The 26,729-nt window shown below is 47.0% G+C and overlaps 1 protein-coding gene across 9 annotated transcripts in view; it reads left to right on the top strand.

The window, feature by feature from the left end:
* Positions 1–26,729, top strand: part of pde4dip (phosphodiesterase 4D interacting protein) — a 62,249-nt gene that overhangs the window by 15,668 nt on the left and 19,852 nt on the right. For 4 of the 9 annotated variants that reach the window (XM_077017520.1, XM_077017518.1, XM_077017521.1 and 1 more), the window contains exons 1-19: positions 13,164–14,895; positions 15,989–16,126; positions 16,246–16,365; positions 16,643–16,726; positions 16,943–17,152; positions 17,238–17,396; positions 17,495–17,599; positions 17,720–17,857; positions 17,989–18,168; positions 18,359–18,526; positions 18,669–18,962; positions 19,051–19,170; positions 19,329–19,395; positions 22,810–22,919; positions 23,070–23,254; positions 23,354–23,603; positions 23,753–23,954; positions 25,751–25,867; positions 26,214–26,688. In XM_077017520.1, coding sequence (XP_076873635.1) covers positions 13,684–14,895; positions 15,989–16,126; positions 16,246–16,365; positions 16,643–16,726; positions 16,943–17,152; positions 17,238–17,396; positions 17,495–17,599; positions 17,720–17,857; positions 17,989–18,168; positions 18,359–18,526; positions 18,669–18,962; positions 19,051–19,170; positions 19,329–19,395; positions 22,810–22,919; positions 23,070–23,254; positions 23,354–23,603; positions 23,753–23,954; positions 25,751–25,867; positions 26,214–26,688 — 4,334 coding nt within the window. In that variant the 5' untranslated portion in view covers positions 13,164–13,683. Of the gene's footprint in view, positions 1–5,877; positions 5,992–8,669; positions 8,744–9,948; positions 10,079–10,294; positions 10,414–10,515; positions 10,649–11,351; positions 11,406–13,163; positions 14,896–15,988; positions 16,127–16,245; positions 16,366–16,642; positions 16,727–16,942; positions 17,153–17,237; positions 17,397–17,494; positions 17,600–17,719; positions 17,858–17,988; positions 18,169–18,358; positions 18,527–18,668; positions 18,963–19,050; positions 19,171–19,328; positions 19,396–22,809; positions 22,920–23,069; positions 23,255–23,353; positions 23,604–23,752; positions 23,955–25,750; positions 25,868–26,213; positions 26,689–26,729 lie in introns of those variants that run through there. The other 5 variants (XM_077017525.1, XM_077017522.1, XM_077017523.1 and 2 more) reach the window with 3 other exon arrangements.

Here is a 26,729-nt window from a genome sequence, read left to right as displayed (position 1 = left end):
GGAGGTCAAGGCATTTTATATATTGGCATTGATACTTATTTTTTTCCTTTGAATTTGAATAGAACACAGTTTTTCCATGCGTCTAATGAGAAGTGTAGTCAGCGTTTATATTCAGAGTGACTGGATTACAGAGTTCCTCTCCTCAGTCAGCCATGATCTGCGACAGCCTCTTGTGGGTATGTGTGATGTGTGTTTCCACTGGCGTGTGTAACAGGTAGATGTATTGGGCTGTGAGTGAGGGGCTCTGAGGGAAAGTGTGCAGTGATGGTTGTGGAGCTCTGTGTTCCCTTCCACGACAGCCCACTGGTCCTCATGCCAGGCTGCCTTCGTTAGCTGAGTCTTCTCCATTTAGCTGCTGCTGGTTCTAACTGGAAAGGATGAAACCTCCTGGTGACACACTCCCACTCCCTCTCTCTCTCTCTCTCTCTCTCTCTCTCTCACACACACACACACACACACACACGCACGCAAGCACGCACGCACGCACGCACGCACACCTCAGCCCCCAGTTTTCCATTCCACTGCTCCCACTGAGGTCACTTCCTGCCTGGCTGACACTCAGAGCTTGCACCTCTAAATGTGCATGGGAGGACGGGAGGAGGAGTGGGTGATGGAGGAGGGGGAGATGGAGGAGGAGAAGATGGAGGAGGAGAAGATGGAGGAGGGGGAGATGGAGGAGGAGGAGATGGAGGAGGGGGAGATGGAGGAGGAGGAGATGGAGGAGGGGGAGATGGAGGAGGAGAAGATGGAGGAGGGGGAGATGGAGGAGGAGGAGATGGAGGAGGAGGAGATGGAGGAGTGGGAGATGGCATGGAGGGGGAGATGGAGGAGTGGGAGATGGAGGAGGGGGAGCTGGCATGGAGGGGCGGCCCTCAGATATCCTGCCAGCGCAGCAACACCTCTCTGTGTGTTTCTCTCTGTGTGTTTCTCTCTGTGTGTTTCTCTCTGTCTGTTTCTCTCTGTGTGTTTCTCTCTGACGTTTGCTCCTTGCCCATGATTCCGTCACCCTTTACAGCTTTTGCACGAAACATCAACGTACAGTTAGTATTGACACACACACACACACACACACACACACACACACACACACACACACACACACACATACACAGCCAGAGGAATGACCAGGAAGCCAGCAGGGGGCGTGTCATGGTGTCAGCTAGCTGCAGGTGTTTCACGTGTTTATGAATGACTGAGGTATTGAGGCTTTTACACAATCACTTTACCCCCATTCTTCTCTCTCATCACCAGAACCAGATGTGCGTGTAACTCATGGGCTGTTTGGAGAGAGTTACTGGTGATGTCGCTGTTGAGATGATGCACAAGACCCGGTGCTGATGTATTGGTCATACGGAGAGACAGTGTCAGCAGGGGTCTGACTGAGCAGAGGTACAGGACGACTAACGAGAGCTAGGGGGAAGATGATGGTGTAGTGGGGGGGAGGAGAGACGCAGAGATGTGATTTGGGAGAAGGAGAAGCTGGATTTGGAGACCCCTGAAAACTCCCCAGATTTTCCACCCACACATAATGGAATCAAATGGAAACCAGGCAAAACAAAAGTTGACAACCTTAAAGAGTCCTGCTGGCTCCCTCTAGTGGCCATTCTAGGATTTTACGCAGTGACTGTTTTAGCTTACAGATAAAAGTCAAATTCTGGCCTCTCAGTGGGAGTATCGGTCTGCTGGGTGGATCAGAGTTCCACTACAAGGGCTATCCGTCACTCTCTATACCCAGAGATGAATGCTCTTCTCAGGGTAAAATATCACAGACCACTGGACCAGTGAGGGTTAGGAAACCGAAGCAACACTATCAGATGTTGAGCCAGGAATCCACTGGCCTAGACTGGGTGGAAACTCGAAAAAGTCAGTTGACTGGTGAGAGGAATGTCTCTGGATAGCTAAACAGCACTCAGCAGGAATATGGACATCTCACAATATGTAGAATGTAAAAGAAAAAACATGTAAAAAAAAAAAAAAGCAGTAAGAAGAATAATGGTGTTCTGTGTCAATTCCAAAGAACTTTTTAGGAACTTCTGTTTAAGCTATTTCTGTTAAAATGACAAACCTGTTTTTGACTACTTCTAATGTGAATTATAGCAAAGCTTATAGCTGTGTTGCTGTTTGAAAACATTTGATTCATATGATGGGTTCTGTGAGACTTCTGTAAAGATTTCATTCTCTCAGGCAGTCATCACCATGGGGACCCAGGGTGTGGGTCTGTGAGTCAGACCCTGCTTTTCTGCTGGCGTGGTGTTAGTGTAGGAGTGGATATATTTGTGTGTGTGTGTGTGTGTGTGTGTGTGTGTGTGTGTGTGTGTGTGTGTGTGTGTAAGTGTGTGTCTGAGTGTTTACACTGTTATGCAGTTGGCACACTCTCTGGAAAAGCTCTCCTCCTTGTCTCAGTAAGATGCTGGCAAAGGGGCAAAGGGCCCAGTATTGAGCCCTGTTGCACACACACACACACACACACACACACACACACACACACACACACACACACACACACACACACACACAAACACACACACACACACACACACACACACACACACACACAGAACCCTGGCACCGTCCCCTGCCACCACATCTGGGTGCAATTTACCCCACCAAAAAGACAGAGGAATGGGGAGAAGGTTGTGGTGCAGAAGAGAAAGGCAGGGAAGTGAGAAAGTGAGAAAGACGGAGACACACTGGACAACAGGAAAACAGTCATTAATCTCACTGCTGTCCCCAGCAAGAGGCCATAAAGACAGGAATATAGGATTTCCTTTTTTGCTAACAAACAAACAGATGAATCAATAAAAGCTCAAAGCCCTAAGAAGCAGAGCTAGCACGCCGTAGTGCAGCAGCGCCGTGTCGGATCATCCAAACGGCGTCACGTGAGCGAGCGTGACCCAGACGGGGCGGCACACGCAGCCGTACATCTTCTGCAGTCTGGGCCTGCCTGCCTCCTCACACAGTGCTGGCATGTTTGCATCAGGAGAGCCCACCGAAATGAAGACTACAGAAGAGATGGGGTGGTTCCAGTTAGCGAGGCCCATGTCACCGGGCCACCGGTGTTCTGCTCGAGTTCTGCTGCTGGTATATGGAGACAGGGGGGCCTTGATGAAGTGGATGTGATGGTTTCATTTTAAACACATCAACATGGTGTCTAAAAGTGACCACTCCTTCACCCCCCATCCTCCTCTCTCAGTCCTGGAGATATTTATCTGCTAAGATTATCCAACCCCTCCTTGCAGACCCATTTAATAGCAATTAAAATTCAACATGTGTCTTTCATAATTAAATCTCTCTGTTCTGTGTTTATGTGTGTATTTATATGATTCCCAGCCCCATGATTAGAATATTTTATGGAATAAGTTCAAAATAGGTTATGTGACACGTGATCATGTGATCAGCTATTATAACTCTGTTACTATGTCTGTTAATATTATGACCTCTGTTATTATTATGAGCATATAACAGTGAATGGGAGTGGGTGAAAGAGGATGAGGTCGCATGGCAGACAGGAATGGTGTCTGGGATCATGGTAGCTGCTCTTGGCCTATAGACCTCACCTGCAATAGACCTCACCTGGATGTGTGCACAGGGCAAAACACACCTGAGCAAGGATGTGCAACTTCAATCCTGTTCTGGGCCATAAAGTAGGAAGGAGCTCTGGTGAACACCTGTTCAGCTTAAACGTGAGCTCGTGGTGGCTGGTTGTTCATCTCAGATCTGTTCCTGGGAAGTTTGCCAGTGAACCTTTGCTATGTGGTAATACGTCTGATTTGTGCACTGATGGTCCACAAGGTCAGTGTTGAAACCACAACCTGATCAAGAGAGGGGCCACATTCAGAAGAACTGACTCAGTGTTGAGGGAAAGACAGATGAGAAAGGGTCTGGAATGCATGTGTGTTAGAGGGGTGTATATATATACATATATATATATATATATATATATATGTGTGTGTGTGTGTGTGTGTGTGTGTGTGTGTCTCAGTAGTTCTGGCAGAAGCTAACTCTCTGTGGCCACATCTTGTCAGACCTAACTCAGTCAGCGGTGGAGAGAGAGAGTCCAGACTCAGATGTGTCTCTTGACAAACAAGTCAGGCTGCCATTTTCCCCTCAGAGCAGAAACGTTCCGAGCTCACAGAGCCAGAGATTGACAGATGATCCCACAGTGGAGCAGGTATCAACAGCAGAGCAGGGGAAAACCAGTGGAGTCGGGAAAACCAGTGGAGTCGGGAAAACCAGTGGATCTGGACAAACCAGTGGATCTGGGCAAACCAGTGGATTTGGGCAAGTCAGTGGATTTGGGCAAACCAGTGGATCTGGGCAAACCAGTGGATTTGGGCAAACCAGTGCCTTTAACCAGCAAACTAGTACTTATACATAAAAAATGAGTCTAGATTTCCCAAGTCTTTTGCTGACATTACTGTTAGAGAAGCTACATTACCACACACACACACACACACACACACACACACACACACACACACACACACACACACACACACATATATATATATATATATATATATATATATATATATATATATATATATATATATATATATATATATATATATATATACACAATTGAGCCTGCTTTTCCTTAACATTGTTTTGGCCACACTTATAGTACAAAGAGTCAGAGAAATTGCAACTTTGCTATTTTCGGGGAGGTAGTTTGTATTACCATTTCTGCATATGCAGATCTCTTTTCCACCAAGATCCAGTGAGCGTGTCTCCATACAGTGTCAGCACGTTAGCAGTGTTTGATGAATGTGTTAGTTACAGTATATGCACACTGGAGTCTGTGGTTCGTGTGAAGGAGCAATTCCAGCCCAGAATTCCACAGTGACAGCTGAAACAAGACACCTCCCAAAAATAACCCACATCTCCCATCCAGTGGGCCCTGGTGCCCACATGCCCTGACTACAGGACGAAGGCGCCCCCTCATGGTCAAAGACAATTGCAAATGGACTGTGATCCCACTAGTTCAATACATAAGCTCTTATAAGGGAGTACATTGCTTTGCTGTATAAGAAGTATTTTCTCAGCAACATTTTGAAGTCCTACTGGTGGGCTAATGGAGATGCTCAGATGTTTTCGCATGTGAAATAGAGTACTGCATGAAGGAGTGTGTGCAGTCTGTGCTACAGTGAAGATGTGTTATTACAGAACCAGCCTTCACCTGCCCTGCCTGAAATCTGCCCTGCCTGAAATCTGAAATCATCTGAACTCAGTGCAGAATATCTGACTGCAGTCTACTTGATGACAGACAGCCTTATTAGTACTGAAGCATTACTGTTAGCATAAAAAATACAGTCTTATTACACAGTAATTACAGTAACCCCACCTCCAAAACGCACACACTCTCACACATACACACAGTGGATTAATCTTCTATCAGATGATACATACATGATTGCAGACATCAGTCGTCTCTTGGATCAGTAACGTCTGTGATTTTACATTCACCTCTCCATTCTGGATATTTGGTACAGTTCCTGCCTGGCAAAGATCTGTAATAAAAAAAGGACCACAGACACCACCACGCCCAACACCCCCCCCCCCCCCCCATCTCTCCCCCCTCCCAACACCCCCCCCCCCCCCCCCCACGACCAGCCCCCACCCACTCGCCAGCCCCTCTGAGCAGGAGGTCCTTCTGTGTCACTGTCATTTACAATCCAGCGGGTGCTTGTTGACATTATCTTGACGGCTTCTGAAATTGCATGATCTTCTGTATTAGTTTCTAGTACTTTGTGATTTTGTGTAGTTTGTAATAATTTGTTGGTATTTTGTGAGCGAGCACGGTAGAACGGCGTAGGAATGGTGGCTCCGCGCTGAGCGGAGATGGTGATTTCTAACGGCTATCGCACCATCTCGCAGCACCTCAATGACCTGAAGAAGGAGAACTTCAGCTTGAAGCTGCGTATCTACTTCCTGGAGGAGAGGATTCAGCAGAGGCTTCAGGACTGCAGCGGTGAAGATGTCCACAAGAAGGTGAGCACACCCTGGTGTTTCCAGGCTGACCGAGGGGGACGTGAGGGTTGGCCTGAGGATCAAGAATGGAAGGACCAAGACATCATGGCACACTTAATTACTTAATTAGCACCTAATGTTGTTTAGTAGATACATTCATAATGGCTATTAAAGTCCTGCTCTTTAAGGTTCTTTCAGGTGCTTGTCAGTTTGATGGCTCTTGGTATAAATGTACTACACTTATTAGAGCTTAAGCATAATCGTATACTTCACTGATTTAGTGTGTAGGCTTGCTGGGGGCAAGGCAAATAGGATTCGTGGTGACGGTGGTGGAGAGATGGTGGTGGATGGTGAGGGGTTGGAATGGTTGAGTTTCAGATGCATATTTGGCAGTAAGTTATGCTGTGGACAACAACTATAGTACTGATACTGACACCAGTGGAGAACAACTATAGTACTGATACTGACACCAGTGGACAATAATTATAGTACTGATAGTGACACCAGTGGAGAACAACTATAGTACTGATACTGACACCAGTGGAGAACAACTATAGTACTGATACTGACACCAGTGGAGAACAACTATAGTACTGATACTGACACCAGTGGAGAACAATTCCAGTACTTCAGTTGTCTGTTCATCTAGTGAATACTAAAACTGGATCTAGAGGTTTAATAACTCCACCATTGTTTAAATTACACGAGTCTTTAAACTACATGAGTCTTTAAACTACATGAGTCTATAAACTACATGAGTTTATAAACTACACAGGTCTTTGCTCAGATATGTAGGGTCCATCCATCCATCCATTATCTTTGCCGTTTAATCCCACTAGTAGGGGTCACAGGGAGCTAGAGCTAATCCCAGCATCTGCAGGTGATGGCAGGTACACCACGGACAGGTCGCCAGTCCACCTCATGGCCAACACACACACACACACACACACATGCACTCACACCTACGGGCAATTTAGAGTGACCAATCAACCTAACATGCATGTCTTTGAACGGTGGGAGGAAACCGAGTTTTTCTACGGATATGTAGGATATTTTTGATTAAATGCCAGCTCAGGTCTTCTCTGTGTTGTCTACTGTCATGCTAGTCTCAGAGGTGTGATTGTTCTTTATTGTGACATGTTCAGTTTTGTAGAAGCTAAACATGACCAAGTCAAATGAAAGTTTGACTGATGAAGATTTGACTGATGAATGTTTGACTGATGAAGGTTTGACTGATGAAGGTTTGATTGATGAAGGTTTTCTGGCCTGTTCTGAAGCAGCAGCAGATCACAAGATGTGGCTGCTATCAGAATTTTGCTGTCTGCCTGCCTGAGAACTGGATTAAGGGTAAAGCTGTAAACTAGCCCTGGCTGGTTGGGTCTCGTAGCAATGTAGTGCTATAAATATGAATGAGAACAGTTGCTCTTGGTGTGCAACTGTGTCAGTGTGTCAGTAGAAGAGAACTAAGCAAGTGTGATCACCAGAAGCTACTCACTATTTATATATCAGTACTGTTATGTGCAAAAACAATGTTTACTCTGTCTGAGATAAAACCCTCACATGATATCCAACCTAATAACCTTATATTCACCATGATTGTAATGACCTTCTTAATCTGCTACAGTCCCCAGGATCTGAAGTCCTGCAACCTTAATCTAGCAACTGATCCAGAAAACCCAGTCCTGCAGACCTTGGTTCCAAATGTAATCTAATGCACCTGATCCAGATAATGTAGTCCTGTAGATGCTGGGTCCAACCCAAATCCAGTCCTGCAGTAGGATCAGAGCCTCAGATTCAGGACTGTATGAACTACACTCTGCACGAGACCAGAGTTTGTCATTATTACTGTTTAAATTTATAAAAAAATTTAATAACTAACTGATTTAATATGGTTGGCCTGTGAAGGTCTTTATTTTTGTCAAGTCAGATAAAAGTCAGATTGGCATGTATGAGAAATCCAAAGCCCCAGTGCTGAGAAGAGCTATTCCTGTCTGACCTTATCAAAGGGGGCGTGGTCTGTGCACAACACAACGGTCCCGCGGACCCACATGCATGGAGATCAGACAAGAGCCATGTGAAGGTTATTCTGTCTGGGGTTGTCCAGTTCACCAGCATGTGTGTGTGTGTGTGTGTGTGTGTGTTACTCTGGCAGGATATCCTATAAAAGTGTGTGTGTGTGTGTGTGTGTGTGTGTGTGTGTGTGTGTGTGTGTGTGTGTGTGTGTGTGTGCGGAGGAGGACAGGTGGCAAGTGTCAGTCATTCTGTTTTTGGGTCCCCTCACTCTCAGACTACACACACACACACACACACAGGCACATGTGGTAGGCTTCACTTACACCTCAAAACATTTATGACGCATCTGTTTTGCATGTTGTTCTGAGGGAACTTGCCCCAGATATTAGACAGTTTATAAGCAACGATGGTGCTTCAGGGATAATTTGCACATACAATCCCAGCATGCATTAGCAGAGCAGAGTGTCACACACGCTTCCAGCTGCCCGTGCGCTGTAGTTTGTGTTGGCGTCACACACTCATAACTCCCGTTGTGGATGAAGGCTTTGTGGAAGCAGTACACACTTATGCGGGTGGGCGTTAGGACCCCAGACGCTGGACCACAGGGTTCTATTTCAGGAAGCCGACTGGAATGTGATCTTACAACTCTGGAGATGTGATGGGCCTTTCTGGCATTTGCCCTGCAGAACATCGAGCTGAAGGTGGAGGTGGAGACTCTGAAACGAGAGCTGCAGCAGAGACAGCTGTGTGACGCAGGCCGGTAAGTGCTGCTCAGCTGCTGATTTTGAAGCCACACGAATCACACACAAACAAGGAAACAAACAATAACAAACAACAACAACAACACTCCTGTGCAGCTCAGAGTGGCTGTCTACGAGATCCAGCCTGCATTAGGCAAAACGGGGCCCCTATATCTGCTGCACGTACAAACACTGTCTTGGACGGGGACACACACACACACACACACACATCTGTAGGAAACTCAGCAGTGTATTCCATGGAGGGAAAAGCTGACCTTGTGTAATGGTCATGTGTAACGTGTAATGATCTCTGACTGCTCCAGCCAGAAGCTACTCACGAACTGTCAGACTTCCGAAGCCCTAAAGCCATTTGATCGCTAAGCTGCTGTTTCAAATGGGTTCCTCCTTGCTTAACATGGACTCTACATGATCACCTTTCAATGACTCTGCCTCCTCATGTAATCCCACAGGCGATGTCATGGGGTTTATAAAAGTCCTTTTTTACATTTTCGTCATTATTTGCTGATGGTTCCACTGCTGAGCTGGGTTCCACCACAGAAAAAAAAATTATTTAAATAATAAAAGCCCCTATCATTAGCGTCAGATACCCCCCGAGGGATCCCACCCCATGTCTTAACACTCAGCTCCATTTATGATGTCATCTCACCAGCTGTGGTCAGTCTAAATTACACACGAACAGTCTAGAGCAGTTATGAGTACTCAGAATGATGGAGCAGTCGACGGGTCCCATCGGGCGCAACGTCTCCGTCCGGACGTTCTCGGTCAAAATCCCAGTCGCTTCCAGAAAGGCCCGGGCTGCTGGGAGCAGTAAGCAGTGGATGTGGAGAGGCTGTCTGGCACACGTCCAGAGGAATACTCACACACACATGCTCAGGAACACACAGACCACCAGACCACAGGGAGGGAGGGAGAGGAAGAGAGAGGAAGAGAGCTATGTATCACCTCTCAGTGGGGACAAGAAGAAGGCCTCGAGCTCCTTTAACCTACACCAGCTCCCCATGGACATCCAAAACAAACCAGGTTCTGAAAAGACAGTGAGGTTTGATTCTTAGGAGCACAGATACAGACTAATAGAGGGGCTGTTCAGGCATGGATGAACTGACCTCTTCATCTTAATGATTTGATCCCACCTCAGAGGTATGCAGAATGACTCTTCCACGTCTTGAGTGCTTTTTAGAGTTCCTGTGATTCTGTGCCCTGATAGGTCAGTGGCAGAAGACCTGACCAATCAGGATGACGCTGAGGTGCAGCAGAGGTGCTGTTGTGAGGAGAGGCAGAAGGAGATCAGCCGCTTGCAAGAGATTCTGGAGACCAAGATTCAGCTACTGCAAGAGGTGCAGTACACACACACACACACACACACACACATATATATTCATTATTTCTATAAATATTTTCTTCAGCTAGAGATAAACTGCAGGATAAAGGGTATCTAATCAGGACCTTCATATTGGAGCCTTGAAACTTTGTCCTTCCCTGTTTGGAGAAGCATTCCAGCACTCCAGCTATGGGGAGGGCAGTGACTGACTGTGTGACTGTGCTGTGTCCAGCAGGACGGCAGGTTAGCCAGCCAGAGCCCGGTTCTGGAGAACAGGATGGTGATGGACACGAATGATGAAGAACGTTACCCTAAAGATATACAGAACGAAACCCTGGCTGAAAAAGAGAGGTGTGCAAATGTAATGACACTATGTATGGCAGTGATTTAAAAAGTCCTGGTGTAGGCGTAGCTATAGCTTATCTACACCCCCCCAAACTCCACCCACCCCAGGCGGATAGAGGAGTTGAGTGAGGCCCTTCGCAGCAGAGAGGAGGAGGTGGCAGGTCTAAATGAGGAGAAGGTCTCTCTTACTCGCACAGTGACTCAGTTGGAGGAGCATCTGCAGGTCCTGAAGAACGCCAAGGTATCTCCCACTATCATGGTGAACATCAACACCCACAATGCAGTGCTAAATATTTCCAGCACTGACTCTACTGACTGACATGAACAATGGAATTACAATGCAATTGACACCACTATTACTTAGCATAGTGCACTAACATTATGTCCTAACGTTAGTTACTCCTAAAATTATGCCTCTATGTTTTCTGAGTATGCAAATGGTGAAATACTGTTTAAGTGAGTGCCACACTAATATGAACAACCATGCATCTGTCACCAGCACCTCACGTTTCTTCATAAATCCTGTAGTGTACAGACATGAGGGTGTGTCAGCTCCATCTGAATGATGGAGACTCCTGCTGCTGACATTTAAACCAGTGTGTGAGAGCACACAGTACTAAGACTAGTCGGTCTTGGGCGAGCGTTTGACCAGGCTGTTTGAGCTTCTGTCTCGGGCGTCTGTCAGATGGCCACAGAGACTCAAATATCTGAGTGTATTTCTAAACACACACAGATGCAGAGACACACTGATGTAGGTCGGTGGAATCACATGAGATTCAGCGTGACTGTTGTGTTTTTACACAGATGAGTTTAGATGTAATAGGAATGAAGATCACTAACAATATCACACAGTAAAACTGGTTTGCAGAAGTGCATTTCTGTTTGTGTGGCTTCAACTAACCATTAAAGAAGACTTCAGCGGTGTTCTCTAAATCTGTGTCCAGGTCTGCCAGGAAGAGCTGGATCTGGAGAAAAACCAGGAGCAGCTTGAAATGCAAGTAAGAGCCTTTCTGTGCAGTATTTATAGCACTGCTACTAATACTACTACTAATACTTCTACTAACAATACTATGAAAACTAATACTAATACTCTGTCTACTAATACAACAACTAATACTACTTCTACAACTAACACTACTACTACTAATAATAAAAATACTTCTACTAATACTACAACCAATACTACTTCTAATACTACTACTAATACTACAAGTACTACTATGACTTTACTAATGATACTAAAGCATTTACGAGCTTTGAATGGGAAACTAGCTGTGCGCACACACTATCTTCATTAATGATGAGAGAGCGACATCTACTGGAGATGTTTTCTAAAATCAAGATGGGAGTCTGACTAATGAACCAGCGGTTTTGGCACGTCCACAGACACGCACATACAAGTGTGTTTGTGTACAAGCTGTACTTTTAGTCTAACATGTGTTTAATGAGCATCTATTTTCGTAATTCCGTCCCACTACCAAAAATCAGATGGACTGGTTTAATAATGTGTAGACTCGGTCTTACTTTGAACCAGCTGCAGTGACGCCATCTGTTTATAAAATCCCGGAATTCTGTTCACAAACCACAACTAAACTGTTTCACTTTTCAAAAGTGAAAAAAGTGAATCTGTGAAACATTTCTATTAAATATTTATGTTACTCCTGAGTAATATTTAATGGTATTTAAACGTACCGATCATACTGGGTAGCCAAGCTACCACAGGGAACCACAAAAGAAAAATGACTCAGCTGAGTACCGGCGGCGATCTCTGACTCTATTTCTGTCCTTTGAAGCCATAAACAGTGAGATCATGTTAGTAAAAAAACACCCACACATCTGCCTGATTAGGATGAATAGTTTTTTGATTAGAGATCGTTTGTGCTTGAGCGCTGTTATGGCGTCCTGTCTCCAGTCTAATACCCGGAGGCTCTTTGCTTGACAAATTCACGTAAGGACACCAAACAAACTCTCCTGAACGTCCAAACACTCTCCGAGAATGCAGTCTTGCTGTATTTTATCAATAGGCGACAGGATTCGTCTGGCCGTAAGTGTGTTTGGGTTGTCACACGTTTGCATGTTTGACTTTGGCGTCATCAGTTGTGGTGACAGCAAAACTTTGTGATAAAGAAATTTATAATTGCGTCGGTTGCATATAGTCCATCCATCTTGCAGAGAAAGATGAAAGTGAAGTCACTGATGCCTGTGTGCATATTTGCTACACCGCAAAGGCTCATTTGGTACAAGGATTTTGGTGAATTACAGTATCAAATCAGTACGGTTTGTTTTAACCCGCATTACTCTTATGATCTGATGCAACGTTTGACCTAATTCCCCCTTTATGCAAAAGCTGTCTCGTAACCACGTCGTCAAGGTACTGTTTGGGGAAATAAACCGTACACGTCGTGCGACATGGCAACTGGCACCAGTTCTGCTTTCATCAGCGCATGCGCTCTGGTCCAGAATCAGCGTCGGTCGGGTTGTTCCGAATGGGCTGGAATCGACTGGCGTTCAAATCAGCCGTAATGGTTTCGGCATCGTTAATACCAATGCGGCCCGCAGAGGGGAAACCGTAGGAAACAAATGCATCCAATATATTGTTTTAATACACGGAAGCTGAATTAGAGAACAGGACATAATTAAATAAGTTTACAAATCATAGACATATAAAATATGCAATTGCTCATCGACGAGCGTCTGTATTACATAGGAAAATTAAAATGAAACCCTCCCCGCTCTCTTAAAGTGGTATGAGCCACTTTTCTGCATTCTCTCCGGCTTTGCCACCTCGCTTGCTCCGCTATCCGTACCGAGGGGGTTTTGTTCAAATCCACAATCGCTTGTGTCACCGTCATTTTCTCAGACGTTATAAAATCAAGCAAAAACACTTACAGGGAGTATATCGGCTACGATTAATGTCGTTTTTGGGAGATGACATCTTATTTGACGGTGGTCGAAACGTTGGATTTAAAGTGATGTGGGGATGACCTGTCATGTCGGCGCGGAAGATGACACGGAAAAACCGGCGTCTTTGTGGACCGAACTGAACTGTATCACGGACTGAGAGAAATGAGGGGGTTTAAGGAGGAAATCAGTGAATGAATTAATGAATTTCAAGGAAGAACCTCTTGTATATGGTTTAAATTTGATTTGATTTGATTAAACAAAAATATAAATAGCATAAATAAATAAACAAAAACAAACTTCTGTCTCAGCTGTAGAGAATTGTCATTTTCGTCCTGCGTGTCTTTTTGGTTCCACGTCTTCACGTTTGCCACGATGCTCGAGTCCAAAACCAAGGAGCTGTGTCGCGTGTGTGCCCGCGAGCTGTGCGGCAACCAGCGCCGGTGGATCTTCCATCCGGCGGCCAAGCTGAGCCTGCACGTGCTGCTGTCGCACGCGCTGGGCCGCGAGCTGAACCGGGACGGGCGCGGCGAGTTCGTCTGCAGCAAGTGCGCCTTCATGCTGGACCGCATGTACCGCTTCGACACGGTGATCGCGCGCGTGGAGGCTCTCTCCATCGAGCGCATGCACAAGCTCCTGCTGGAGAAGGACCGGCTCCGCCAGTGTATCGGCGGGCTGTACCGCAAAAACAACGCTGACGAGTTTGTGGGCGGGCCGAGCGGCACCGCTGCCGCCGCCGCGGACACCTCCGTGGACGTGTCTGTGGTGTCTGAAGGGAGATACGGCTGTCTCCTGGAGGAGGATCTGACCTACTCGCTGTACGAGTCCTGGGCTGAGCACGATTCCCAGGAACACGTGCCGGACCAATCGCAGCATCAGTGCCACGCCAGGTCAGAGGTCAGGAAGTGCTCCAGGAAGTGCAAGGGATGCGCCGCCCTGCGCGTGGCCGACTCTGACTACGAGGCCGTCTGCAAGGTGCCCAGGAAGGTCGGGAGGAGCACGTCCTGCGGACCCTCCGCCCGCCACTCCACCACTGTCCTCAACAGCACGGAGGAAGCTCTCGGACCTCCAGGGCCCAAGCCCGAGTCGCCCAGCTTGACGGAAACGGGCCGAGCCGCGCACGCCCTCGAGGTGGAGCACGCCAGCCTCAGTCCCGCCACGTCGGAAGAGTCGCTGGACGTCGGTGTGGACGCGGAACAGCCGTGCCTGGTGGTCCCAACCGATCTCATGCAGGATGAGATGGAGGAGGGGAGGGCCGTGACCCAGAACCCCGGAGTGGACCAGAAGCCCATAACTGGAAATAGACTAGAGCTGGCTCTCAGCCTGATACGGAGCTTCCAGTGCCACCCGATTCAGGTCCCGGCCGGTAGCCGCCTGCCTGTGCCCATCAGGCGTGTGGCCACCCCAGGAGAAGGGCCCTGCTCTCTGCTCCGGACACTGCAGCCTGGACCCGTCTGTCCTTACTCCACCCAGCCTGTCGACACGGGCTCCGTCAGCACCCAGCAGGAGCTACAGCTGGACCTGGCCGAGATGGAGGAACTGTGGCTGGATGATTATGTGCAGTGTAGACCTCCGTGCCTCCAGAAGGTAGAGGAGAAGATTCACCGAGCCCTTCAGACCGTAATGCAGTGTAACGGTCATGATCATAGTTCAGTAACATGGTTGTTTGCAGTGAGAGAAGAGAGCAGAGCAATTAAACCAAAGGTTCAACTCTGTGATGTTGGGTCAGCATCACATCTGGTGTTAAGATTGAAGGAATCTGGAATCTCTTAGTAATGTCTCGATCCAAACCTTTGATTATTCATTCTCTTAGGAACAGTCATGGCAACTGTTGTTGTGGGCAACAGTTACTGCTACAAGCCGGTCTCAGAGGAATGCTCCTTTGTTTTATCTTCAAATAAACAAGAGCACATCGGCAGTATTTAGTGAAATGATATGGGGATAAAAATAATGCACGCAGCTCAGGGTAGAAAGTTCACATTGCCACAGGACGTCAGTGATGACTAAATCATAAACAGGACATTCAGATAATGGCAGACATCCAGCGTTGATGGTCCTGCAGGTAGTGAACAATCCCGTGTTCCTCTCCGAGCTTGGGTTGACCCTCGGTTGACCCCATACTCACTGTCCACACCACACACACACGTTTATCTCCCAGCAGACCCCACCATCTGAAGCAGTGTTGGTTCATCTCTGTGAGCTGCAGTCATTGTTGCCTGGTCCCTCTTTGCTACAAATGAAGCTGTCAACTCGGGCAATCTTTAGTCATTGGTGTTGTGGAGGATATTTGTGAATGCTTGGATTGAGTTTAGATGGTGAGGCAGTGTGTGAGCACAGAGAGGATCAGCGCAAATGAAAAACAAGGAAATGATCAGCCTGCTGTCCTGGAAGGGGGACATCCTGAGGAAGTCGTAGAGCATGGCGGGCGTCCACGGCGGGCGTCCACGGCGGGCGTCCACGGGATCGTGCTGCTTGTAAACTACACTGGCTTCATTGGTCCACACCAAAGCAGTGTGAAAAACATACTAATATCAATAATTACATAACAAGATGAGCATGGCGGACACGTAAGTGCTTAAAGAAAAAAATGTACATTAAGAATGTGCTTCTGAGAATCTGCTGTTGTTTGTGTTGCCTGTGCATGTGTGGGCACGTGTGTGTGTGTGTGTGCACTTTTCAGAAGCTGATCGGGGAGCAGCAGGCCCAGCTGGGTCAGTATGAGGCAGCTACAGGTCGGTGTGTGAGCGAGCTTCAGAAGACCCAGCAGCAGGTGCAGACCCTCCAGAACAAGACCCGGGAGAGCCAAGCCAACAATGAGGTACACACATGTCCTGAAGACCTTGTGAGGAGCAGATCACTTCCACATGTCCTGAAGGCTCTTGGGAGGTGGAAGCAGCTTCGTGTTTAGCATACTGTTGTGTGTGTGTGTGTGTACAGGCGCTGCAGCAGAGACTCATTGAGGTTGAGTGTGAGCTGCGCTCTGTTCGAGAGGTGGGGCACAGACGAGAGAGAACGATCCAGGATCTCAACGCCCGCCTTCACACAAAGAACAGTGAGGTGGGTTCTCTCCCACGGCTGCTGTCTCCCCTGAAGGCCCTAACCCAGCTGAAGAACTCAATGCATAATCTAATCTAATCTAATCTAATCTAATGTAATTTAATCTAATATAATATAATATACATGTTTTTAAGTGAGCTTCCTTATTCCTCTGTGTATCCTCCATTTTCAGGTCTTCATAGACTGTTGTAGTGGGACGTGTACTGGGTGTTTGTGCTGGTTTTGAGTGGGATGTTTACTGGTGTTAACTGGAATGTACTGGGGCTTACTGGGGCAGGTGGCTGATCTTCAGCGGATCATGAAGGACCAGGAGGAACATCTGCGCTCTCTAAATCAGCAGCACCATGTCCACCGACTGCAGGTCAGATCTCACTGCCTTACACATCCCCAAAAACCAGACGCTTCTTACAGCTCTTAGAAACAGAATCGTTTTATTACCTGTATTTATTATAAAATGTTCTGTATACACCAGACCTATTTCATATCATGAAAATGTAAAGTCACTTAAAAAGTGAGGAATTATTGCTATATTATACGCCCCCTGACTGAGTGTGGTCTTGTCCCACTGCGTGCGCAGGCAATCGGGGAGGTGCCGGCACAACTTAAGGCCGAGCTTCTGGAGCTCCGAGCCTCCCTGTTCTCAGCCCAGGTGGAGCTCCAGGGTGCCCAGAGAGCCCAGCACCATGCCCAGAGACGGGAGGACGACCTGGCACGCTGCAACCAGCGTCTCCTCGCCGACCTCCAGGATGCGCTACGTCAGGAGCAGGACGTGGAGAAGCACAACCAGGTGAGCAGCGTGCGTTTTCCCCCTACGGCCTCCGTGGGGTGGAGGAGGGTGGATGACTTGATGTCGCCCCCCCCCCCCCCCATAGGAACTGCTCATGGCTCTCCAGAGAGCACGCTCAGACCTGGAGCTGATGGAGGAGAGGTGGAGGGAGGGAGTGGAGGAGAAGGAGAGAGAGATGGGGGAAAGAGAGAAGAGCATCAGAGAACTGCAGACGTCACTGCAGCACAAAGAGCGCCTCCTACAGGTGAGAGGGAAAGATAAACTGTATACATGTAATTGAATCAAACACACTATATATTAATATGCGTATAAACTCATAAAATGCCTGTTCACTCTGTACAGGACTACAGTGAGCTGCTGGACAGGCTGAAAGAACCTGGTGGAAACAGAGACGTCCTGATTCACAAACTCAAACAGCGCATTCAGGAGAGGGACAGGGCTCTGGAGGTACACACACACACACACACACACACACACACACGTTGAGCTGTCCAGTGATGTCACCCTGGTGGCAGTGGTGTGGTGGAATACACTGTGTGTGCGTAACTAATCTTCTCCTTCTCTAAGCGCGCTCTGGATGAGAAGTTTGTGTGTGTGGAGCAAAAGGAGGCAGAGTTACGGAAGTTGCAGCTCCTCCTCCGAGAGAAGGAGCGAGATTTGGAGAAACTGCGTCGTGTTCTGTCCAACAACGAGGAGACCATTATAGTAATGTTGACACACACACACACACACAGATGAACAGATAAAAACATGTACCATTTCTTCGACTGATTTTGTGTGTGTGTGTGTGTGTGTGTGTGTGTGTGTGTGTGTGTGTGTGTGTGTGTGTGTGTCAGAGTCTGGAGATGCTGCTACGTGGTAAGGCTCTAGAGCTGGACCAGGTGAGTGAGGCTTGGAGAAACACTCAGAGGTCTCAGCGTGACAGTGAGGACACATACACACACAGCCTGAGAGAGAGAGACACACTCATCGGCCAGCTTAAGACAGCTCTGCACACACACACCGAACAGGCCCGGGTGAGTGCTTACAGGACGTCTGTCCATTTCATTCTGGAGCCCAGAATTGAACCGGTGTAAACCAGTGTGAACCAGTGTGTGTTGATGGATGATTCACCAACTTTCCAATGTCTCTTCCTCTTTTTCTCCTTCCATTTCTATTTTCCCTTCTTGTCTTCCTCTCTCCCTCTCTCTCTCCCTCTCTCTGAAGGTGTGGACTGGTGCCGGTGAGGTGGTGGAGGAACTGAGGTCTCAGCTGCAGCTGAAGGAACGTCAGCTCCAGGATCTGCTAGCCGTCTGCAGTCAGAACGCCAAAGAGCATCACACACAGGTCCAGGACCTGCTCAACACCATCCGCACCAGGGACCAGTACATTAAGGTGACACACCACCACTGACCTCACGCCTGCTTAAACCTCAATTCCAAATGTGCTCGACTAGTTTCATTTTCCCTGCAGGTGGATGGAGTTTATATAATTAATATAAATAAGGTTGTATTTTTATCAATAATCCATTTCCCAGGATTCTGCAGAGCGCACAGGTCATGTGATGTCTGAGCAGACAGCCCGGGTGCAGGAGCTGCGCAGACAGCTGTTGTCAGCAGCTGGCACCTCGCTCAGTGCAGCCGAGCCGTCTGCAGATGTCCTGAGCCTCCAGGAGGAGCTCCGCATGCTTCTTGCCAGGGAGCGGGAGGTCCGGAGTGAGCTCTCCACCCTGCGCTCCACCCTAGCCTCCAACCAGGACCAGATCCAGGCCCAGGCCGCAGAGATGGAGGCTTTGACCAAGACTGTGAGCATCAAAGACGAGATCATCAAGGTGTGTGCTGTTTGTTTGTTTGTTTGTGTGTGTGTGTGTGTGTGTGTGTGATATTACATTATTGTGTCTGTGCCTGTGTGTTTCTCAGGACCTTCAGATGCAGTTGGTGGAGCCTCTGGGTCTTCCACTGGTCGAGAGACTGACTCAGGAATTACAGGAGCTAAGAGAGAGAACCTCACATCAGGACCCTTCCTGCCCCATGCACAAGGTCAGCACAGGCGTCTAAACCAGTGCCTGTCTATATTCACAGCTCCCTCACTGCCCCATTCATGATAGTTGTCAGGCTAGTCTTGTGTACGTCCTGCGGTATGCAGATCGTCCTGGACTGTCCTGTAAAGCGTCCCCTTGTTCTCCTCTCGTAAACAGGACAGTCTGGAGTGTCCAACACCGCCGGAGATGGAGCAGGCAGTCAAATCTCACACTGCATCTGGAGGTGGGCATGACCACAGCGTTCTGCTGGGCCTGTAACTTAGCGTCCTGTCCTGTAGGGGGTGATTGTGTGTTATGCCGACACGCAGCTTTATGAATCTGTAAATACTATTTCAGGGTTATTGCCCGTAATCGAAGCCTGGGAAAATATGTGATATTTATGAGCACTTGTTTCCAGACCTGGAAAATTATAGAAATTTAGGAAACTGTATTCTGTCAAATTGAGTGACACCAGATGTCTTTTTTTCGCTTGACAAAAAAGACAAAATCTTCAAAAAATCTTATTTGTTGCTTCAGCTCAGTTTCATGAGGCATGTTCCCTGTCATGTGTGCAGATGTCATGGTAGGAGTAATGACCTTTTAACATACATACTGCTTTGAGTGTTTAAAATAGAAAAGTCTAGAAAAGGTCTGGAATGTGTTCATAAGGTAAAGGGCATTACAACCAAGGGAAATGAGCATGCTGCCAAGAAAACAAGACTGCATTCATTTTTATAACTAACTTGAATTAACAGTAATGTTTTTACAGTTTTTTAACCCATTTGGGACTAGAGGGGTTTACATTTGCATGTGGATAATTGTAGCTGCACCTGACGTCCACTGACGCTGACGCTGCCTGATGAGTTGTTTGTTTTAATCATTTTCTTTTCTTTTTTTAATTGTAATGCTGTTCATTTTTTAACAAATTTTTATTGACATACTTGTCAATATTATATGAAGTTATATTTTTAAAGCTTTTTGGTCATTTTAGAGAGAGAAGATGGTTTCTCATGTTCTCTGGAAACTTGTTGTATGAGATGATTGTGTTTAACATATGAGGCTGCATATCTAATTGTATAAACACTTAAAGGTACACTAAGTAGAATTCGCACATTCCTTCATACTAAGACACTGTTCCCCAGCCTTGCTGCTCAGCTTTGTGACTTTGTGGACCAACAGTAGTAAGTAACCTATAAGTCAAATGAGACCATGCTGCTTTGGCGTACCTTTAAAATACTTCAGTTTTACTCTGATGATTGTTAACATATGTTTGCTTGTGCATGTGAAGTACCAGAGATGTTTCTGGCATGTACTGTACTGTAGTTTCATATTATTGTCCAATTGATGTTATATTTAATTTATTTTATTTAATCAGAAAAACAGGTCAGCCATGGAAGAGTTTTGATAGAAAAAAATGCTGTGTAATAGCTGTAACGTTTTTAATATAAATATATTTAATACTTTTAGTTCTGCTGTGTATTTCAGTTTTCTACTTGATTTGGGCAAACAAATCAGTCTGGTTAGTGTCTGTTACAGAAGTCGAGACTTTCTCATATATGTGTACACAAGCACAGAGTCCCCACGCTGCACAGAGTCCCCACGCTGCACAGAGTCCCCACGCTGCACAGAGTCCCCACGCTGCACAGAGTCCCCACGCTGCACAGAGTCCCCACGCTGCACAGAGTCCCCACGCTGCACTACACCTAACTGCCCCGCTTCCTTCTTGCACTGTCATGACAGCCACTTCTGAGTTCTTCCACATAAACTAAAAAATGTCGACATTTCACTTTAAGAGCTAAAACACTCTTTAATAAAACACCTGTACTTTCTTTTAGAATTAACTCAAAGTTGTGACACTTTATCTCAAAGGTGTGTGGTTCATCTTTTCATGTGAAATTTACATATGTAAATTTGAGCATTTATAAATTGGACACTTGTATAAATGTGAGCTGCTTTCTGCTCTCTCCTTGTCATTCCCATCACTCATAAGAACAATAATGTCTCCCCTGCCGGGCAGTCAGTTCAGTACACTACCCAATCAGGTCAGTACACAGTTCAGTACACTACCCAATCAGGCCAGTACAGTCAGTTCAGTACACTACCCAATCAGGTCAGTACACAGTTCAGTACACTACCCAATCAGGCCAGTACAGTCAGTTCAGTACACTACCCAATCAGGCCAGTACACAGTTCAATACACTACCCAATCAGGCCAGTACAGTCAGTTCAGTACACTACCCAGTCAGGCCAGTACAGTCAGTTCAGTACACTACCCAATCAGGCCTGTATTGTCAGTTCAGTACACTACCCAATCAGGCCTGTACACAGTTCAGTACACTACCCAATCAGGCCAGTACACAGTTCAATACACTACCCAATCAGGTCAGTACACAGTTCAGTACACTACCCAATCAGGCCAGTACAGTCAGTTCAGTACACTACCCAATCAGGCCAGTACACAGTTCAATACACTACCCAATCAGGCCAGTACAGTCAGTTCAGTACACTACCCAGTCAGGCCAGTACAGTCAGTTCAGTACACTACCCAATCAGGCCTGTATTGTCAGTTCAGTACACTACCCAATCAGGCCTGTACACAGTTCAGTACACTACCCAATCAGGCCAGTACACAGTTCAGTACACTACCCAATCAGACCTGTACACAGTTCAGTACACTACCCAATCAGGTCAGTACACAGTTCAGTACACTACCCAATCAGGCCAGTACAGTCAGTTGGGTACACTACCCAATCAGGCCAGTACACAGTTCAATACACTACCCAATCAGGCCAGTACAGTCAGTTCAGTACACTACCCAATCAGGCCTGTACTGTCAGTTCAGTACACTACCCAATCAGGCCAGTACACAATTCAGTACACTGCCCAATCAGGCCAGTACAAACAGTTCAGTACACTACCCAATCAAGCTACTACAGTCAATTCAGTACACTACCTAGCCACCAAGAGTGAGACGCTTTCTCTGTCCCTAGCCTGTCAGTCCAGTTCACAGTAAAAATGCAGAAATGTGGTTGAATAAGCAGTACTGAAACAACAGTATGTTTGACATCATTTCAGAGTGTACAGTATTGCAGTTTCAGTTCTATTGTCTGAAAAGGCTATATCACTGGTAACTGTTGACTACCTCTCCCAGGTGATCTGCTTTGAGGCCAGATTTGCTGTTTTAGAACTCTATGTAGCCTACTGTGAACCCTTACCAGTTCTGACCGCAGTTAAAGGCTCAGAGACCCCCTCCACTGTAGTTGAAGCCACCATAATATGTATTTTTCACATAATAGTATCAAAAACATGATCCGCTTCTAAGCTGTGTTTACTGTGTATTGTGTCCTATGACACCCCCATTTTTTCTGTCTTCTAAAATATATTATGTGTGCAAATAATTTATTCATTCACTCATACTCTAAACTGCTTAATCAGGGTTTGGGGGTGGGGGTGGCTGCATAGTGTATTTCAGCAGTCCAGGAAGCAACACAGGAACTCGGGCAAGATTATTCAGCAGGAAACATTTATAGCCTTGGTTGAACTGTCTCTAGCTTTGATTGAATCTTTCTCCGCATGTCGGTTCACATTTTCGAAAGCTCTCATTATCCTGAGTGCAAGTTAGCAGGCCTGTATGCTAAAGGCTTCTCCGCCATTTCAGATTTCACTTCAGATGAGGAAGAGGAAGAGGATGACTGCAGTAGTGAGTTTTCAGACAGCATGGGGGAAGAGACCTCCAGACTAACAGCACAATCTTTGGCTGCTGTTCAGGTGCGCGCACACACACACACACACACACACACACACACACACTCACAACAGCAATGTTTAGCATGATCATCTCAGTCCTCATGTTCCCAAAGCTCTGCCTCTGTTCTGCCTCACTGGTCACCATCACTGCCTTCTCCCCTCACTGCCCAGGGCTGTGAGCAGCGTGGAGGACTCGGAGCCCGGCCGCTGTCCCAGAATGCTGTGCTGGCAGCAGAGGCCCAGGGTCTGGCGGAGGTGAAGCTGCTGGTGGAGCAGAAGAAGGCAGTGGAACGAGAGCTGTGTGAGCTTCGGGCCCAGCTGGACAAGGCCGGCTTCTCCACCTTCTCTCAGATGAGGTGTGTTGTGACTCGGCCACACCCACCTGCTACCTGGGGTCCGCCTGGCTCTGCTGAGGCAAAATGGCAGAGCCCTCCTCAACCTGTTTCCCATCGCAGGAGAGCACTGCTCCGCCTGCGCTGTGAGAACGAGGACCTTCGATGCTCGGCTACAGGGGGAGAGGAAGATGGACGAATCGCCTTGGGGAAGGAGGAAGAGGAGGAGGAGGAAGGACTGGGAGAGGAGGAGAGGCGGCAGCAGGAACAGCGTGAGGAGGATTTCTCTGTGGTGAAGGCCCAAGGCAATGAGGACAGGAGGAGATGCACCAGGCCTCTCATGGACCTGGCGCTGCTGTCCCACTCCACACAGGTAGGGGGCGCTCACACTACTGCAAGCAGTACTGAGGTTTATATTAGATCTTTGGAGTGTTTTCTGCTCACAGAACAATATGTGTGTTTGTGTGTGTATGTGGTGTTTGTGCATGGCGGTGTGTATATATGTGAATGTGTGTGGAGCAGGTCGAGGAGCAGACCCAGTGTGGATCTGGGGTGCCTCCTATCATCCCTGTGGAGGCGGGGCTGAGGGATCACACCTTGCGCCTGACCTCAGACCTGCAGCAGGTGCAGCAGGAGAGCCGTGAGCTGCAGCAGCGCCTCCTAGTGTCGGAGGCCACCGTGCAGGCCCAGGCCGAGCAGCTCAAGGGTTACAGAGAACATTTCAGTAAGCACTGCATGGCAAACTGTAGCATGAGAAATGCAAGGACCCGTGATTCACAGCATTGAGTGTATGAAGTATAAGTATGGAGTATGCAGAGCATTATATAATGCAGAGTGTGAAGTATAAAGTGGAGTATGAAGTATAAAGTGTGGAGTAAGGAGTATAAAGTGTAAAGTATGGGGTATATAATGCAGTATGGAGTATAGAATGTGGAGTCTGGAGTATAAAGTGTGGAGTATGGAGTATGGAATGTGGAGTATGGAGTATAAAGTATGGAGTATAGAAGGTGGAGTATGTAGTATAATGTGTGGAGTATGGAGTATAGAATGTGGAGTCTGGAGTATAAAGTATGGAGTATGGAGTATAGAAGGTGGAGTATGTAGTATAATGTGTGGAGTATGGAGTATAAAGTGTAAAGTATGGAGTATATAATGTGGAGTATGGGGTATAAAATGTGGAGTCTGGAGTACAGAGTATGAAATGTGGAGCATGGAGTATAAAGTGTGAAATATGAAGTATAAAGTGTAAAGTATGGAGTATATAACATGGAGTATGGAGTATAGAAGGTGGAGTATGTAGTATAATGTGTGAAGTATGGAGTATACAGTGTAAAGTATGGAGTATATAATGCGGAGTATGGAGTATAGAATGTGGAGTATGGAGTATAAAGTATGGAGTATGGAGCATAGAAGGTGGAGTATGTAGTATAATGTGTGGAGTATGGAGTATAAAGTGTAAAGTATGGAGTATATAATGTGGAGTATGGAGTATAGAATGTGGAGTCTGGAGTATAACGTATGAAATGTGGAGTATGGAGTATGAAATGTGGAGTATGGAGTATAAAGTATGGAGTATGGAGTATAGAAGGTGGAGTATGTAGTATAATGTGTGGAGTATGGAGTATAGAATGGAGTCTGGAGTATAAAGTATGGAGTACGGAGTATAGAAGGTGGAGTATGTAGTATAATGTGTGGAGTATGGAGTATAAAATGTAAAGTATGGAGTATATAATGTGGAGTATGGAGTATAGAATGTGGAGTCTGGAGTATAGAGTATGAAATGTGGAGCATGGAGTATAAAGTGTGAAATGTGAAGTATAAAGTGTAAAGTATGGAGTATATAACGTGGAGTATGGAATATAGAATGTGGAGTATGTAGTATAATGTGTGGAGTATGGAGTGTAAAGTATGGAGTATATAACGTGGAGTATGGAGTATAGAATGTGGAGTCTGGAGTATAAAGTGTGGAGTATGGAGTATGGAATGTGGAGTATAAAGTATAAAGTGTGGAGTATGGAGTATAGAAGGTGGAGTATGTAGTATAATGTGTGGAGTATGGAATATAAAGTGTAAAGTATGAAGTATATAACGTGGAGTATGGAGTATAGAATGTGGAGTCTGGAGTATAAAGTGTGGAGTATGGAATGTGGAGTATGGAGTGTAAAGTATGGAGTATGGAATGTGGAGTATAGAGCATAAAGTGTGGAATATGGAGTATATAACGTGGAGTATGGAGTATATAATGTGGAGTATGGAGTATAAAGTATGGAGTATGGAGTGTGGAGTATGAAGTATAAAGGGTGGAATATGGAGTATAAAGTGTGGAGTATGGAGTATATAATGTGGAGTATGGAGTATAAAGTGTGGAGTATGGAGTATAAAGTGGAGTGGGGAGTATAGAATGGGGAGTATGGATTATAAATTGTGGAGTATGGAGTATAGAATGTGCAGTATGGAGTATAAAGTGTGGAGTATGCAGTATAAAATGGACTCATGGTGAAGTGTATACTCCCCCCTCAGCAGAGGCGTCGGTGCAGCAGGACAGCAAGCAGGTGCAGGTGGACCTGCAGGATCTGGGCTATGAGACGTGCGGCCGCAGTGAGAATGAGGCTGAGAGAGACGACACCAGCAGTCCAGGTATGTCCACAGTGTCCTGCTCACCTCTCTGTGTCCTGCTCATCTGTCTGTGTCCTGCTCACCTCTCCGTGTCCTGCTCACCTCTCTGTGTCCTGCTTAACTGGCACAATGCAATATTTCACTCCTACATGATACACGTATACTGTGAATGCTTCTAATGTTTTATCATTATTACCAGTCTTCAAGTTTTTAGCTGCCATAGCCATGTGTTGCCACTAGGTGGTATCAAAACCTCAATTATCAAATGATCCCTCCAAACCTTGACCTGTTATTTTTCCTGTGAAAGCAAAAACATAAAAATGTCATTGGAATTCTGTGGTAATTTTTTTACACTGTCCATTCTCAGAGTTTGATGATCTCGACGTGTGCACCTCCCTCTCGTGTGGAGATGGCGCCACCCGGTGGTGGACGAAGCCCAGAGCGCCGGTAGGGGTGGAGGGTGACGCAGCGTTTCTGCGGCGGCTGGTGGAGGACCTGCGGGCTCAGCTCTCCCGTTCTCAGACCCTGGTGCGCACCCTGCAGGCTGGAGCTCGCGATGCCCCGCCCGCTACTCCACCCAACGCCACGGCCCCCACCCCGCCCACCTCCACTCTCCGGAAGGTGAACTGGGGCGTGGGGGCCTCGCAGGGGCAGGACGGGGCCGAGGAGGACGAGGGTTGGCAATCCTCGGACGGCGGTGGTGGGGGCGGTGGCTTCCCGCCCCGCCACGCCCATCTGGACGGTGGTTTGCAGCAGCTGATGGAGCGCGTGACCTCTCTGGAAGAGCAAGTACGAAGGGGCAAGAAGCACACCGACGAGGGCAACAGCGCCACCTGGCCTGGGTGGGTGGCACACACATCCCCTCTGGCTGGGACGAGGTGGA

The sequence above is a fragment of the Brachyhypopomus gauderio genome, chromosome 9 (genome assembly GCF_052324685.1).
Source record: "Brachyhypopomus gauderio isolate BG-103 chromosome 9, BGAUD_0.2, whole genome shotgun sequence".
Classification (NCBI taxonomy): domain Eukaryota; kingdom Metazoa; phylum Chordata; class Actinopteri; order Gymnotiformes; family Hypopomidae; genus Brachyhypopomus; species Brachyhypopomus gauderio.
Note: the sequence above shows the minus strand (reverse complement) of the source record. Positions and strands in the feature narration are given on the sequence as shown.